Genomic DNA, 16,505 nt, shown 5'->3' on the forward strand with positions numbered 1-16,505 from the left:
TGGAAACGTAAGCTTCCATCATGATTCTTAACCAAGGACAGGTGTCAAACCATTCGAGGAGCATCTCTTGATTGATCTCTTAACACGTTTTAAAGATGCCCTTTTTGGAAACAAAGCCATTTATGACATTTGTTAGGAATGAACTGGAGCGTATGTATCAAGCCTCTCAGTTGGAGTGCTGATGTAGGATCCGGTTCCCCCTGTCGATGTAATCTTATTCACTGTGATATAAAAGGCGAAACTGATCCTAAATCAGCACTTTGAGTTACATACAGCCCATGGCTTCAGATTGAGGTTAACCGAGCCTCGGGAATGTCAACAAACTTCAGCTCCCATCTATCCCAATCGTAAATCACAGGATAATTGTGGGAGAAACAAGCAGACCTCGTCCACTTGCCGTTTCTTTTCTTTTTATTTGGCTCAGTGGGGTCAGAACTGGATTGTTTGCTGGTACCTGGCGCTCTCTTACATAGAGACATAGATGTGTGTGTGTGTGTGTGTGTGTGTGTGTGTGTGTGTGTGTGTGTGTGTGTGTGTGTGTGTGTGTGTGTGTGTGTGTGTGTGTGTGTGTGTGTGTGTGTGTGTGTGTGTGTGTGTGTGTGTGTGTGTGTGTGTGTGTGTGTGTGTGTGTGTGTGTGTGTGAGTGCGTGCCCCCACATCCGTATGTGTGTGTCAGTGTGTGACATAGCTAACACGTTGTAATGGCCTCTCCAGGGAGACCAGGGACCCTTGAGAGAACGAGAGCCAGTGTTTACCCGTACCTTTGTGTCTATTCTAGAGGACTGACTTGTTTGTCTGCTTCTGTAAAAGGGGACAGTGTTTGCGCTGCCTCTGAAACGATGGTCGATGGCTTCCCATTCACAATGAGTAACAAGGGACCAGGGGTGGCCTTTAAAACTAGCCTGGATGAGTCAGCAGTAAACGGCCATAATGGGGTATGGAGTGTGTGTGTGTGTGTGAGAGGCTTAAGAGTGTGTCCCCCCATACTGAGAGGCAGTCAGTGCATTTTGAAGGGCCTACTGCAGAGCGAATGAAAAGCTTGTGATGGTTGTTGTCACGTGTTGGTCAGTGTGACATCGAACACTGGCTCCATGGGGAAAGGAATGGACAGATAAAGACAATTATAGGAGTGATACACACATGATTACACATCGGAACATGAGTGTCTACCTGAATGACTGGGGTTTGACATAGATGGTGAAAATACCCTACAGTGTGTGGTGTGCGTGTAAGTTTGTGTGCATGCATGCATACGCGTGTGTGTGTGTGTGTGTGTGTGTGTGTGTGTGTGTGTGTGTGTGTGTGTGTGTGTGTGTGTGTGTGTGTGTGTGTGTGTGTGTGTGTGTATCTGTGCACGTTTGCGTCTGGTTCCAACACTGAACACCTGCAGTGGTTTGTGACTGATGATTCAGAATCTCCATTCATCGTGCCCGAGCCGACTGTCTGCGATTCTGTCTGCGAACTGTCTTGTGATGTCGGGGCATCGGAGGCCATTTCAGAGTACATCTGTTCTGTCAGAGTGTTTCGTTCCGTCTGAGGTAGAATGCGTCTGACTGTGGCTGATGTGGTTTGGGGGGAGGTGTGTGTGTGTGTGTGTGGGGGGGGGGGGGGAGATCCTTGCTCGCTAGGAACATTCTAAACCCTGTCAGACCCAAGGCTTCAGAGCTAGATTTGCCATAGCTGTCATTGGACAGAGGATTAGTGGTTTGTGTGACTGTTACTGGTCGTTGACGGGTAATATGAGCTAAAGATCCGCGGGTTTTCTTATTGTGTGGAAATGAACGTGTGGACGTATGTGTTGTAATTTCAGAAGATAAGGCAAATTGGCAAAGCATATAATATGTGAACGTCATCCCATTTGAACTTTTCCTACTGTATTTTGTAAAATATGTCTCTGCACCTGAAAAGGTTCATGGTTCGTTCACTGGCTATTCTCTATCAAGGTTTTCCATAATTCATAAAGTGTTAAAATGTCTTAAAAGATGGAGCCATTCTTATCGAAAACAACGCTTTTGTGTCCAGCCCGTATAGCCTCCCAATGATAGATATAGAGGTGTTCTTTGTGTGTTTCCAAAGAAACCTCATGTTTCATGTCCTCCATTTTTGACGCATGCGGTGTGGTAACACTCATTGGCCATCTGACCTCCTCATTTCATGGGTGTGTGACGTGATAACATATGGCTCCGGCCTCCCGCTGTTCTCCCGTGTAGCCCAGGTCTGGACAGGGTACCAGAGGTCAGACCCCCAGATGTGAGTGGTAGATGTAGCAGCCTCTCTCTGCCTCTCAGTGCTAAGGGGGAACGTTTTCTAGTGACATGGCTGTAACGGCGTAACATACATGTGCGTAGATGCACGTGCACACACACACACGCACGCGCGGGGGCGTTAGCCATGATTGCTTTCTAATGGATGCTATAACTTAATAAGCGGCTGAACAAACTCATTGGCCTGATGCTCCGTGGAAGGAAATGACCCTGGCCATAAAGAGAGGCACCCGGCAAGGTCTCTCCAAACACGCACACACACACACACACACACACACACACACACACACACACACACACACACACACACACACACACACACACACACACACACAACTCAGCGTGGAACTAGCCAGCGCTAATAGATAAATGCACGGGGACTCATCATCATCCAAACATTTATGCTTCCCATCCACTTCACTCTGTGTACATTTGCGGTTTACTCAGATCGAGATAATGTCATGGTTTAGATGTTCCGTTTGCTTATGTAAGCCTTGTATTAACACTAACGGAGGGCTATTTTATTCAGGCATCCTTTTCCCAGAGTGGTGTGTTTAGAGTGTAGTCTGTGAGAGCTGGCGTTGCTGGAGATGAGTTTTCATTATTATGTAGTGGATGGTGAGGTCGATTTCCTGTTTTAGCCAAATTCTTCCCCGGCCTATTTGTAGCGTACAACCATGGACGATGTTCTATTGTCACATACACCGGATAGCTGCAGTGAAATATGTTATTTTACAGGGTCAGCCATAGTAGTACTTCACCTCTGGAGCAAATGAGGGTTAAGTACCTTGCTCAAGGGCACATCGCCAGATTTTTCACCTTGTCTGCTCGGGTGTTTGAACCAGCGACCTTTCGGTTGCTGGCCCAGTGCTCTAAACGCTAGGCCACCTGAAGGCAGTATGTTATTTTCTCATTGTTACGTACGCAGTAGCGTTGCGGCAATGTTTTTGATAGGACAGAGAGGTAGGGTTGGCTTTCCAGTGTATGAATGTGTAGTTTGGACTACAGACTAACCCTAAGTATTATGAACAAGGATAACTATTTTCTTTGTATATTCCCGTCTTTCCTCATCAGACAAACTTAGACTTGACAAAATAGACTTAAACCACACGACCTCACACAAGGGACAATGGTTGACAATGGAACAATAAGGATAAAAGAAAAAAACGCAACACAACGAGCTGCCTCCCACAATGCAGTTCAAAGCGTGTCTTGGGGCGAACGTGTCAGCTCAGGTTGGCAAATAACATCTCCCAGAGAATGATTGATCCTCCCGCCCCTCGCCAGATCATGTCTTTGCACGCTGGGATGCTCCGACGCCAAAGCAGCCGCGCTCGTTGTCTCTCACGTGACGACGAAAACAATCTAGAGATGGTGAAGATTGTTTAGCCTGGAGAATGTGGGAGAATGTCTGGGGAAACAGGGCTGATTTGATCTGTATTCATACACACACCTTTCCTCGCCTCGCCTTGGCTCACTCTAGGCTGTCATATGAAACCTAAAGGAAGGTGATGTTGCTGTGATTGTGCCTGAATAACAACATCCCAATGAGAAAAAGACCAATAAGGTATCGTGTGGGTGGGTGGACAACTGACAGCTGATCCTGTGGACAACTGACAGCTGATCCTGACAGCTGATCCTGGATCAGAACTAGATGTGACAGATCTAGTTCAGAAACATATGGAGCCTGATTAATAAGGTTTCAGTATAGTTCTGGTCCAATACTCTGCAGTAACCAATCAAATTTAGTTTTTTGGTTTAACGTTCATACTGTCAGTACATATTGCCAAAATGTACCCCTAGCCCTATAGGGTGAGCGATGAGATGGCATGTGGGATATAGGATGGTTGGGGCACCCTACCTTCCCCTTGCCCTGCCCTGCCCGTGGTGTCAGCCTGGGGGCAGAGCTTGGCCCTCCCTGGTCCTTGGCCCATTGCCCTTTGCAGCAGCAGCTTGTGCGAGGCGTGGGAAGCAGTGGGGCGTCCGGCGGGGGGGGGGTGTTAGGTGGTCGGGCCTGCTTCACTGAAGCGTGGAGCTAGTCAAGCTGCGTTCCTGCTCTCCACTGGCCCAACTGCTCGCGGTGGATATATTGTGGGCAGACTGTGGGCGCGGACTGAGCACTGGTGCGGGCAGTGCCAGGTGATTCCAGGTGACTGGGAACTGCTGGAGGCCAGTGAGGTGCCAACCCCGATCTGTCTGCCCGTCGCTGCCGTTGGAATGCACTCGCTCCCGAAGCCCCCTAACTGTGTTCAAAGAGCAGGAAAAAAGCAGGGATGAAGGGAGGAGGGTTTGGATGCAGCTGGGGTTTCAATTAAGTATTGAGATGAAAACATTCACAAAGACATTGTCAACCGTGGACAGCTAGATGTTTGAGCATACCGCGCGCTTCCTTTCCGCCTGTGTTCGATCAAACATGGGACCAGAGCATTGGAACACATCTTGGCCAGGTTCCAATTCCATACCACTATACCATTTAATTACAACATGCCCGATACTTTCTAGTAAGTGGTACTGTATGCCAGTGTGGCCTATGGGAACAGAGCCTTATATTTATAACCTATCACAACTCAAGGAGGATGAGCTCTGATATGTGGAATGTTTGTCATTATAGCTTTTAGGACTGACTCTCGTTCTGTTTCTCCTTTGAGAGGTAGGTTTACACAGCTGGTCATGGACAGGCTATCCCAGCCGTTCCCAGATGAACAGATCAGCAGAATGGGCTAACTTGGATGTAGTTGAAATGCAGATGCCACATGATGTCAGGATCAAATATGCTAAATGGGTCGTCTATTACCCAGGCCGTTTTTTTCTCTCCACCCCTTACTTACATGATACTATTCAAATACCACCCCTCTAACATTCTCAGGGCTGAAATTGGAGTCAAATGTTGCCATGTTGAAATATTGTTTTGACTGCCTGTTAAAAATGTACCAATTACTGTAATTATGTTTAACACAGAATGTCAAATGGCTCTATTTTTGGCAGTGGTTTTCTCAACGGGCTCAGTTAGCTCAAGTTTCCTGCCCCCTGTAACATGTCTGTAAATAAGTGGCCTGAAACTTAACCCTTTACATGTCTAGCTCGCAGACATAACAAAGACTTGCTTAATGAACAACAGGTGTAGATTACCAGGGAAATGCTTACTTCCCTACAATGCAGAGAGAAACAATTATAATAATAAAAAGATAACAACACAAGGAATAAATGGACAATGAGTAACGATAAGTTGGCTATATACACGTGGTGCCAGTACCGAGTCGATATGCAGGGCTATGAGGTAATAGAGGTAGATATGTATACGGGTAGGGGTAAGGTTACTAGGCAACAGGATAGATAATAAACAGTAGCAGCAAGGTATGTGATGAGTTGCCAGTTAGGAGGAAAACAGTGTAGATGTGGTGATGAGTTACAGAAGTTCAGGTGTTTCTCACAAGGTGACACAGCACACGCACACGCACACACACACACACACACTCACACTCGCACACACAGTAACTGGAATGGTTACTAACAGGAGTATGCAATTGTAGCGGGAGTGTGTTGCCGTGTGTTTCAGGTGTAGCGTGTAGGATCACATGGGGACAGGTGTGTGTGTGTGTGTGTGTGTGTGCGCGTGTGTGTGTGCGTGTGTGTGTGTGCATGTGCGTGTGCGTGTGTGTGTGTGTGTGTGTGTGTGTGTGTGTGTGTGTGTGTGTGTGTTTTAATAAGGCAGGTCAACTTACGCTCAGATTCACTGCATCAACTTCCGGTCGGATTCACAGCGTCACTGTTTCTCAATCAGTCAGCGTGCCAAGGCTTTGCGTAATTGAATGTGTCTCTCTTTCTCTTTCCTCACACACAGCAGTTGGATGACACACAAACCAGAACTTTCTTAGCTAGCGTCAGCGAGTAGTGTCCTACAAACTGCTCATTCAGTGGGGACTTCACCGTCCATATTATACTATATCTGTATTCATCTACTACTGTATTGTTTCTACCTTAGTAGTCTTTTTACACAGGACTTCCCCCAGGTAAGTCAAAGAATAAATTCATTGTTGGAGTCTCAGCGCAATTCCGATGCCGTGAAATTGCTCTGTTACTAATGCTAAGAGTTATTTTGTGGGCTAACAATGGTGTCTGGTGGCCAATGAAACCCTTACAGTGCCTCTTCTTGTTTCTTGCCTTCAGATATGTTGCTAATATGGAAGGTATGCCTGGCCTAGAGGAGTTGTCTTGTCTGTTGGTTCCAGACAGGTAGCTACCAGTAATATGGAATACTAAGCGTTGTTTTGTGGGCTAACAAAGTGATGTTGGCTGGCTGGCATTGAAACCACAGCAGTACAATTCCTCTTGTCTGTAGCAATCAAACATGTTACGGTATGTTGTTAATATGGAAGGCATGCCTGGCCGAGAGAACTGTTAGTCAGTCAGGCGGTGATACCTTGGGAAAAGCTCTAAAGAGGCCATCATTATCAGTGCCAGTACATGAACGCACCGCTTTCTCTCATTAGCAAAATGATTGAGCTCAAGTGAGAGTGGGGGGTTTGTCTGTCCTACAATTTTCATAGAAATAGAACGCTAGACGCTGTATCTCTATGACTGAGTGGATGTTTATGGTTGTCAATGTGGAATGCTTTTCGTGCTTTTTGTGTGCTATTTTTATCAAGGCGTAAGCTAGTGTGTCTCTGTTTAGTGTGTAGTGTCTAGTTGCTGCCCCCTATACCCTTTCTGTTTGTTGTTTGTTGACGTGTTGGTAAACCACAGTGCTGTTAGCTAGTTGTTTGGCAGAGCACAGTGCATGGAGCACTGACAGAGAGAGGTGACAGACCTGCCTGACTGTGTCCCAATGAAAAACGATCAGCTATTCACTCGTCTCTTGTTCTCTCTCTCTCTCTCTCTCTCTCTCTCTCTCTCTCTCGCTCTCTCTCCTCTCGCGCTCTCTCTTTCTCTCCTCTCGCTCTCTCTTTCCCTTTCTCTCCCTCTCTCTCATTCTCTTTCTTTCCATCTTTCTCTCTCTCTCTCTCTCTCTCTCTCTCTCTCTCTCTCTCTCGCTCTTTCTCTCTCGCGCTCTCTCTTTCTCTCCTCTCGCTCTCTCTTTCCCTTTCTCTCCCTCTCTCTCATTCTCTTTCTTTCCATCTCTCTCTCTCTTTCTCTCTCTCTCTCTCTCTCTCTTTCTTTTGTTCAGGGAGAAGCTGGCCGTGGCTCGCCTGCAGAGGGAAGTCGCACGAAGCAAAAGCGAAGGAACAATGGTACTGTTGATGCTGTCTTACACACACACACACACACACACACACACACACACACACACACACACACACACACACACACACACACACACACACACACACACCCTTAAACCCACAGCCCACAGTTGTATGCATGCCAGTCCTGCTCGGTCATTGACCAAGGTCACTGAACTGATCATTTTCCTCAACCAAAAACATATATTTACGTTGGGTCTTGCAGCACTTTTCTGGGTGGCAATTCTAGGTCTTGCTCCCATCGCCATGGTATTATCAACCCATATTATGGGACATTAGTGCAGCAGAGTTCAGGGATGACGTCAAATGTAGCGCGTAAGCGCGCACACACACACACACACACACACACACTGTGGTTGTATAACAAGGGGAAAGCAGAACAGGACGCAGAGGGCGTGAGTTGGGTTCGGAATGAGGAGGCCGACAGCGTGACAGAGCAGATACCAGCTGACGCACGGCCTTGGACTCAGCTGTTTACAACTTTAGAACTACGGTAAATTCATTACAGCCCCAAATAGCTTCATAGAAGAGCGCTACGGCAGCAAGCCTAAAGCAGACTTGAGATTTACATACTTTAGGATAGCCACATCTGCAATGCTTTCTCGTAGTGGTCTCGAGCGTTCTAGAAGTCCTCCTGAGAATACCGAGTTAACAGCCTGGGCTCGTAACACTAAAATACAGTAGAATAGACATGGATATGAACACACTACATACTGAATAGAGTGGCTAGCATACGCATCATGACAATGGCCGCATACTGTACACAGCCTTCTTTGTATAGATGGCCCTGTATGGCTTAGTTGGTAAAGCATGGTGCTTGCAATGCCAGGGATGTAGATTCGGACCAGTATGAACAGGTATGCACTTACTACTGTAAGTTGCTCTGGATAAAAACATCTGCTAAGTGACATATAGATATAGATTGTAAGAGAAATGTTTCCTGGAAGCACCCCACTGAGGCAGTGACGTTTTACCATGGAGTCTTCGGAAAACACTCGGATGTTAGTTTGTGACTGTGGAGCACGGCCTACCCAGTGTATTTATTTCCGCATTGCGGTTCCTGAGGTGCGCTGTAGCCATCGACAAGGTCGTGCGTGACCGTGCAATCAGAGTCACGTTGAGGCTCACTGTAGCCAATTCCACACAGTCACAGCACAAGAGAAGGACGTTCCCACATAGCTCTTATCTCATTGGGAAACTCTGTGTCAGCACCTCGTACTGTACTCAGTCAGACTAAGAGACTGATCAGCCTCTGACCTTAGTGAAGAGCTAGGAGGGAAATATCTACTGCCTGGCTGTGTGTGGCTTTCTCTGAGTACTGCTTCTTCGAGTCATGAGAGTGGATGCCATGCTAATTACAACTCCGGGTGTGTGTGTGAGGAAAGGGGGGGGGGGGTGAAAGAGGGATGATTTATCTGTGCCAGACAGGAGGAGGGGAAGGGAGTGGTAAAAGAAGAATGTGGTGTGTGTGTGTGTGTGTGTGTGTGTGTGTGTGTGTGTGTGTGTGTGTGTCTCTGAGCTCCATTTGAAATTGGGATTATCGCTCCTCTTAACCCCCTCTCACACACCCAGGCCTGGGAGATGCTCCTCTCCTCTGGGAGCTCAGGCATGCTCTTTAGGGTCTTTAATAGAAATGAAAAGAGAGGGCTGCATCAGGGAGATCATTGTTAATGTGATGGCAGGGTGAACTAGAAGCACTCTGCCCCTAAGAGTAACCTCCTCACACACACAGACACATAATGATATACAGATACCGACAGACACGCGCACGCACACACACCGCCTCCAGAGGACGACAGATTAAATGGTGTAGACTTTGAAGTGTGCATCTCTGACCCTCCAGTGTCTGATGCCTCCTCTTTAACTAGTTATGCTCTCTTCTCTGCCTTCAGCGTGCAAGAGAGAGAGACAGAGAGAGACTGGTACCCTTGCAGTAATTGAATACTTCCTGGTCCCCTATGTGCCGTAATACTACTGAGTAACAAGCCTTTACTTTAGCTAGTGTTTTAAATTGGGGGGGGGTTACAGTTACGCAGTACCATGGCAACTGCCAACGACACGGGCCTTAGACTTCTGTATCATTCTTCATTGGGCATTTAAAGTTTGTTATCAGAACTTAAACTACAGGAGTTTGTAAAAAGGTATGTATCAAGCGTCTCAGAATTTAGTTTTTTTATGCTCTTTTGCACACCAGTATTTCTACTTGCACATCCTCATCTTCACATCTATCACTCCAGTGTTAATTGCTAAATTGCTAACTTCCCCACTATGGCCTATTTATTGCCTTACCTCCTTACTTCATTTGCACACACTGTATACAGATGAGGTTAAGATACTGAAGAGTCCCTGTATGATAGACATTACCTATATTCATTGGTTTATTGGTTATAAGGAGATGTTGGTATAGCCATACCTGCCAGGCCTTGAACGTGCTGTTTACTGCTTAAACATTATCTTAAGCCCTGCAGGGTGTTTAATCAGCCAGCCCCACCCAGCCACCTTCCGTTCAAACTCAGTCAGGAAGAAAAACACTGGATCCCCCACAAGGTATTTGATGATGAGCTCTGGTAACTGGTCGTGTTTAGGCTCAGAGTAGGCAGAACACAGGCCCAGTCACTCCAACAAGCGTGGCCTGTCTTTCTCCAGTCAAACCCTCTCATTCAGTACCCAGTCACTGCTGTGGGTTTCCCCTGGAATTCAGAATTCTTCACATCAGAGAGAGAGAGAGAGAGAGAGAGAGAGAGAGAGAGAGAGAGAGAGAGAGAGAGAGAGAGAGAGAGAGAGAGAGAGAGAGAGAGAGAGAGAGAGACGAGTCTCTAATCTAAGCTTGTCCTAGGCAGGATGCTGTGTTTCCAGAGAGATAGAGAGAATGTGTGGCTTCTGAGGTCGCTAGGTGCAGCTGCTTTGGCCGGGCTGGCTGTACATTAAAGGCTCATTTTAAAATGCTGGCTGAGATTATGACCACTGGAAACGGCTGTCTAAACAACGTGGGAAAATAAACGCTGCACTTTGTGTGAAACACGCTTTATTTTCTTTGCCATCTGAGGCACACCATGGTATCACAGCTTAATAGACCCATAATGAAGTGTAGATGCGTACAGCTTTCCTCGACACACACATTCACGCACGTGCAAGTCTACACACACACAACTTTATTTCTCCTTCCTTGATTACTGCATGCGATTCGCTCACGCTTGAATGAAATTCTAGCGAAAGGGATTGAAACATTTTCTCATCAGCATCACATTCAGGCTATTCAACTGTCCCATTTACTCCAAAGGATCCAAATGCACCAGTGGTAATTCATGGGGAAAATGCAAGGTACTGTTACAGATCTGAGTCTTTAAAAGAGATCAGGACAAACATACAGAGCAGTAGGCCAAAGGGATAATAAACCAAAAAAGCGTGCCTATGCATTCTAGCTATAAGCTCTCCGTTAGGGGGAAAAGAAAGAGCGGGATTGCCTAGTGAGTTGAAGTCCTAGAAATAGCATTACTTCTATTCTAGAATAGTGCTGGTATAATAGTATATTTTCATTCTATAGTATTTTTCTTGTATTTCTATGGTTGACGTCTGTGTGGTGGACTGAGGTCTGTGTGGAGACAGCATGGAGATACCTTTGACAGCTGTTTGGAGGATCTTTGACACTGGTGAGGGACTGGGGACTGAGGGGACCGCTGGGGACTCAGGTGCTGTCTCTACAGATTGGGGCTTATCAGCTATGTGCAGGGAGAGAGGGATCCCAGTGATGGCTGTCACCGCTCGTCACCCATCTCAATGTGCGAAACCACTATGGGGACCATCAATGGGATCCCTCTCTCCCATAGTGGTTTCACACATTGAGATGGGTGACGAGCGGTGACAGCCAGGCCTACAGAGCCAGCAGTCTCTGGACGGTGCACATGTGGGGTGGGGGGTTGGGTGGAGTGTATGTGTGTGTGCTTACGTTTCTGTGTGTAAACTCAGCAAAAAAAGATGCGTCCTCTCACTGTCAACTGCGTTTATTTTCAGCAACCGTGTAAATATTTGTATGAACATAAGATTCAACAACTGAGACATAAACTGAACAAGTTCCACAGACATGTGACTAACAGAAATTGAATAATGTGTCCCTGAACAAAGATGGGGGTCAAAATCAAACGTAACAGTCAGTATCTGGTGTGGGCACCAGCAGTGCATCTCCTCCTCATGTACTGCACGAGATTTGCCAGTTCTTGCTGTGAGATGTTACCCCACTCTTCCACCAAGGCAACTGCAAGTTCCCGGACATTTCTGGAGGGAATGGCCCTAGCCCTCACCCTCCGATCCAACAGGTCCCAGACGTGCTCAATGGGATTGAGATCCGGGCTCTTCGCTGGCTATGGCAGAACACTGACATTCCTGTCTTGCAGGAAATCACGCACAGAGCGAGCGGTATGGCTGGTGGCATTGTCATGCTGGAGGGTCATGTCAGGATGAGCCTGCAGGAAGGGTATCACATGAGGGAGGAGGATGTCTTCCCTGTAAAGCACAGCGTTGAGACTGCCCACAATGACAACAAGCTCAGTCCGATGATGCTGTGACACACCGCCCCAGACCATGACAGACCCTCCACCTCCAAATCGATCCCGCTTCAGGGTACTGGCCTCGGTGTAACGCTCATTCCTTCGACGATAAACGCGAATCCGACCATCACCCCTGGTGAGACAAAACTGCCGCTCGTCAGTGAAGAACACTTTTTGCCAGTCCTGTCTGGTCCAGCGATGGTGGGTTTGTGCCCATAGGCGACGTTGTTGCCGGTGATGTCTGGTGAGGACCTGCCTTACAACAGGCCAACAAGCCCTCAGTCCAGCCTCTCTCAGCCTACTGCGGACAGTCTGAGCACTGATGGAGGGATTATGCGTTCCTTGTGTAACTCGGGCAGTTGTTGTTGCCATCCTGTACCTGTCCTGCAGGTGTGATGTTTGGATGTACCGATCCTGTGCAGGTGTTGTTACACGTGGTCTGCCACTGCGAGGACAATCAGCTGTTCATCCTGTCTCCCTGAAGCGCTGTCCTAGGCGTCTCACAGTACGACATTGCAATTTATTGCCCTGGCCACATCTGCAGTCTTCATGCCTCCTTGCATCATGCCTAAGGCATGTTCACGCAGATGAGCAGGGACCCTGGGCATCTTTCTTTTGGTGTTTTTCAGAGTCAGTAGAAAGGCCTCTTTAGTGTCATAGGTTTTCATAACTGTAACCTTAATTTTTATTTCTTTCATTTCACCTTTATTTAACCAGGTAGGCAATTTGAGAACAAGTTCTCATTTACAATTGCAACCTGGCCAAGATAAAGCAAAGCAGTTTGACACATACAACAACACAGAGTTACACATGGAGTAAAACAAACATACAGTCAATAATATAGTAGAAAAATAAGTCTTGATACAAAGAAAGCAAATGAGGTGAGATAAGCGAGGTAAAGGCAAAAAAGGCCATGGTGGCGAGGTAAATACAATATAGCAAGTAAAACACTGGAATGGTAGATTTACAGTGGAAGAAAGTGCAAAGTAGCAAAATAAATAAATACAGTAGGGGAAGAGGTAGATGTTTGGGCTAAATTATAGATGGGCTATGTACAGGTGCAGTAATCTGTGAGCTGCTCTGACAGCTGGTGCTTAAAGCTAGTGAGGGAGATAAGTGTTTCCAGTTTTAGAGATTTTTGTACTTCGTTCCAGTCATTGGCAGCAGAGAACTGGAAGGAGAGGCGGCCGAAAGAGGAATTGGCTTTGGGGTTGACCGGAGAGATATACCTGCTGGAGCGCATGCTATAAGTGGGTGCTGCTATGGTGACCAGCGAGCTGAGATAAGGGGGAACTTTACCTAGCAGGGTCTTGTAGATGACCTGGAGCCAGTGGGTTTGGCGACGAGTATGAAGCGAGGGCCAGCCAACGAGAGCGTACAGGTAATTGCCTACCGTCTGTAAGCTGTTAGTGTCTTAACGACTGTTCCACAGGTGCATGTTCATTAATTGTTTATGGTTCATTGAACACGCATGGGAAACAGTCTTTAAACCCTTTACAATGAAGATCTGTGAAGTTATTTGGATTTTTACGAATTGTCTTTGCAAAACAGGGTCCTGAAAAAGGGACATTTATTTCTTTGCTGAGTTGATGTGTTTGTATGTGCTTACGTTTCTCTGTGTGTGTGTGTGTGTGTGTGTGTGTGTGTGTGTGTGTGTGTGCGCGTGTGTGTGTGAGTGTGCTTACGTTTCTGTGTGATTGTGTGTATGTGCTTACGTTTCTGTGTGTGTGTGTGTGTGTGTGTGTGTGTGTGTGTGTGTGTGTGTGTGTGTGTGTGTGTGTGTGTGTGTGTGTGTGTGCGCGTGTGTGCGCGTGTGAGTGTGCTTACGTTTCTGTGTGATTGTGTGTATGTGTTTACGTTTCTGTGTGTTTGTGTGTGTTCTTTGTGTGTGTGTGTGTGTGCCTCTCTCTCTTTGTGTCTGTCTGTCTTTCTCCCTCTCTCTTTCTCTTTCTATTTCTGTGTGTGGATGGACAGGGTGTGGGTCCCTTGGCAATGATAAATGGGCCACTCATACGGTTTACCATATCCCGGGGTGTGTGTATGCTGTACATCCGCAGTTGCTGCCTGCGTGAGAGCAATAGCCAGGCTCTAATGTAATGGTTGGCCCTGCATGATAATTGAATTTATGGACTCCCCAGGGATCTGTAGGGCAGTGATTTCTAGGGAATAGCATGAGGTTCGGTTTACACCATCCTCTGTATTTCAAAGATAAGTATTCTTTTAGCAAAAGGCCATGTTCAAGAATATAATCATATTTTATACTGCAATTTAAATATGGATATTATGGTAATTGTTCTCTGCTCAACGTACCAAGGGCAGAGCTACTACTAAGAACCTGCCAGAAATTAAATTGTTATTGAGAAAATTAATTGTTTCAATGCAATTGGGCTAAAAGAGTAAAGGCACTTCAGGCAAAAATGCTACATGACATGCTACTTTTTAAAGCATTTTGTTGTTGTTGTCATAATAGAAGGTACCTGTATTCTGCATTGTTGTGAACACACATTGTTTAGCCTACAGTTTGCTTGTCAGACAAATCCCCTTGTTACACTTTTTCCAGCAGAATCCAGGCTGGTCAATATACTGCCAGCCTGGCAGGCAGGCAGGCAGACAGGCAGACAGTAAACTGCATGTATTATTGATGAAGGAGGAGGAACCTGCATGGTGCTTTGTGTCCCTGATGTTTGTGTTGCAGTACTGGGCCAAGGAGATATCCTCCAGACCTTTGATTCAGCGAGAGCCTCCCAGCCTCATACTGAGGTGCACTGTGTAATGAAGAGATTATAGAGTGAGAGAGGGACACACACACACACACACACACACACACACACACACACACACACACACACACACACACACACACACACACACACACACCCTCTCTCCCCACCCCATCAGCCCCAAACACACACACACACACACACACACCCTCTCTCCCCACCCCATCAGCCCCACACACACACGCGCGCGCGCACACACGCACACTTGCACACACACACACACATTCACTGATAATATTGCACAGACTACAGCTTGTGCACAATGTGGCCTTGAGAGACGCAGTCGTCTCTAATTAATTTAAAATCTCCTCCGGATCATGGAGGGGTATCAGGGGGTTACGGAAGGTCTAGTAATTCACTACTGAGAACCCTGTCTGTCTGTCCCTTATGAATAAATGACAACACAATGTTGTAGAATTACACAGCCATGCTAGGACTGTGTCTAGTGCAACGGGGTTACTATAACATGGAGCAATCAAGCCCAGGTACATATGCTGTATAATATGACAGAGACATGATTTGAAGTTATGATTCTGTTTATACCATATGTATATATTTCCCTAATGATAGATCGTATGCATACACCCAGCTCCAAATGCCATGCCTTGTTTTACAAGGGTTGGGTTAAATGAGGAAGACACATTTCGGTTGAATTGCATTCAGTTGTGCAACTGACTAGGCAGTCCAATGTTTCACTTTTCACTGAACAATGCTGTAGTAATATTTGGATGAAATCACTAGCCTTGCTTATTTCCCCACCGTGACCTTCCCAGGTAATAGCATGATAATCCCATTGAGTTCAATGTTAATCCTGAATACCAAGCTACAATCCCTAGGCAGAGCCACTTGCTAAACCTTGATGAGTCAGCAGAATCATGAAGCATCTCATCTGGCAGATTATATGACTGATAAGAGTAAAGGAGGAGACATTAAATGTGACAAAACCCCAGTACAGTATTATAAATGTTGTACGATCAGTTTTTCCTTTTAGATCACAATTAATAAGATTATATGGACAAGTAGGACTTGATCCTAGACCAGCACCTCCTACTCTGAGACACTTTGTGAATATGGGCCTTGACAGTTTTCTTAGGAAGAGAAGGCCATCTACAGGACAGAGAGGGAAGAACATCAGTGAAGCCAGTCTACTACCGTGCAAGCTAATCATAATCAGAGGTATATCCTTTTTTAGTCACTTGAGACATCAAAGTAAATGTTGCTTTAGAAAGAATGCTTATGCTAGTTTTTCTACTGATTGCCTGAACAGTTTTTCTCACATCGAGTTGATCCTCCTTTTGAAAAGACTGAACGTTGTCTAGTCTAGCTGCAGCTAAATGTAAGTGGTTGGTTTTTAGCACGTTAGTGTATGCTTTCAATTATCAGGCTTGCTATCACTGGGCAAGGCCAATTGCCAAACGCACATAAAATCTGTGGACAGTAAATACTTCAGCTGTGAAATACTGTAATGTCTGGCTAGGATTTTCTGGCAACGTACAGATATCTTAAAGTAGGATTTAACGGTTCTGTGCCTTGTTAAATGGCAGAAATTATACATTGAACAAAAGCAGAAGACTGCTTTTAATATAATGTATGCTGTTATAAGTGTGTTGTTACTGAAGCTCTTGGCAAGGCTTAGTATGAAGACGCATGGGATGCGTTCCAAATGGCACCCTATTC

The 16,505-nt window shown here is 46.1% G+C and overlaps 1 protein-coding gene across 6 annotated transcripts in view; it reads left to right on the forward strand.

Annotated features, from left to right (window-relative positions):
- The window catches only part of LOC106574435 (nck-associated protein 5), a 165,823-nt gene that overhangs the window by 70,890 nt on the left and 78,428 nt on the right, over positions 1 to 16,505 (forward strand). For 5 of the 6 annotated variants that reach the window (XM_045697634.1, XM_045697633.1, XM_014150324.2 and 2 more), the window contains one exon: positions 7,429 to 7,492. In XM_045697634.1, the coding sequence (XP_045553590.1) occupies positions 7,429 to 7,492 (64 nt within the window). Of the gene's footprint in view, positions 1 to 7,428; positions 7,493 to 7,642; positions 7,998 to 16,505 lie in introns of those variants that run through there. The other variant, XM_014150327.2, reaches the window with a different exon arrangement.

This window comes from Salmo salar, chromosome ssa16 (assembly GCF_905237065.1).
Source record: "Salmo salar chromosome ssa16, Ssal_v3.1, whole genome shotgun sequence".
In the NCBI taxonomy this organism is placed as follows: Eukaryota; Metazoa; Chordata; class Actinopteri; order Salmoniformes; family Salmonidae; genus Salmo; species Salmo salar.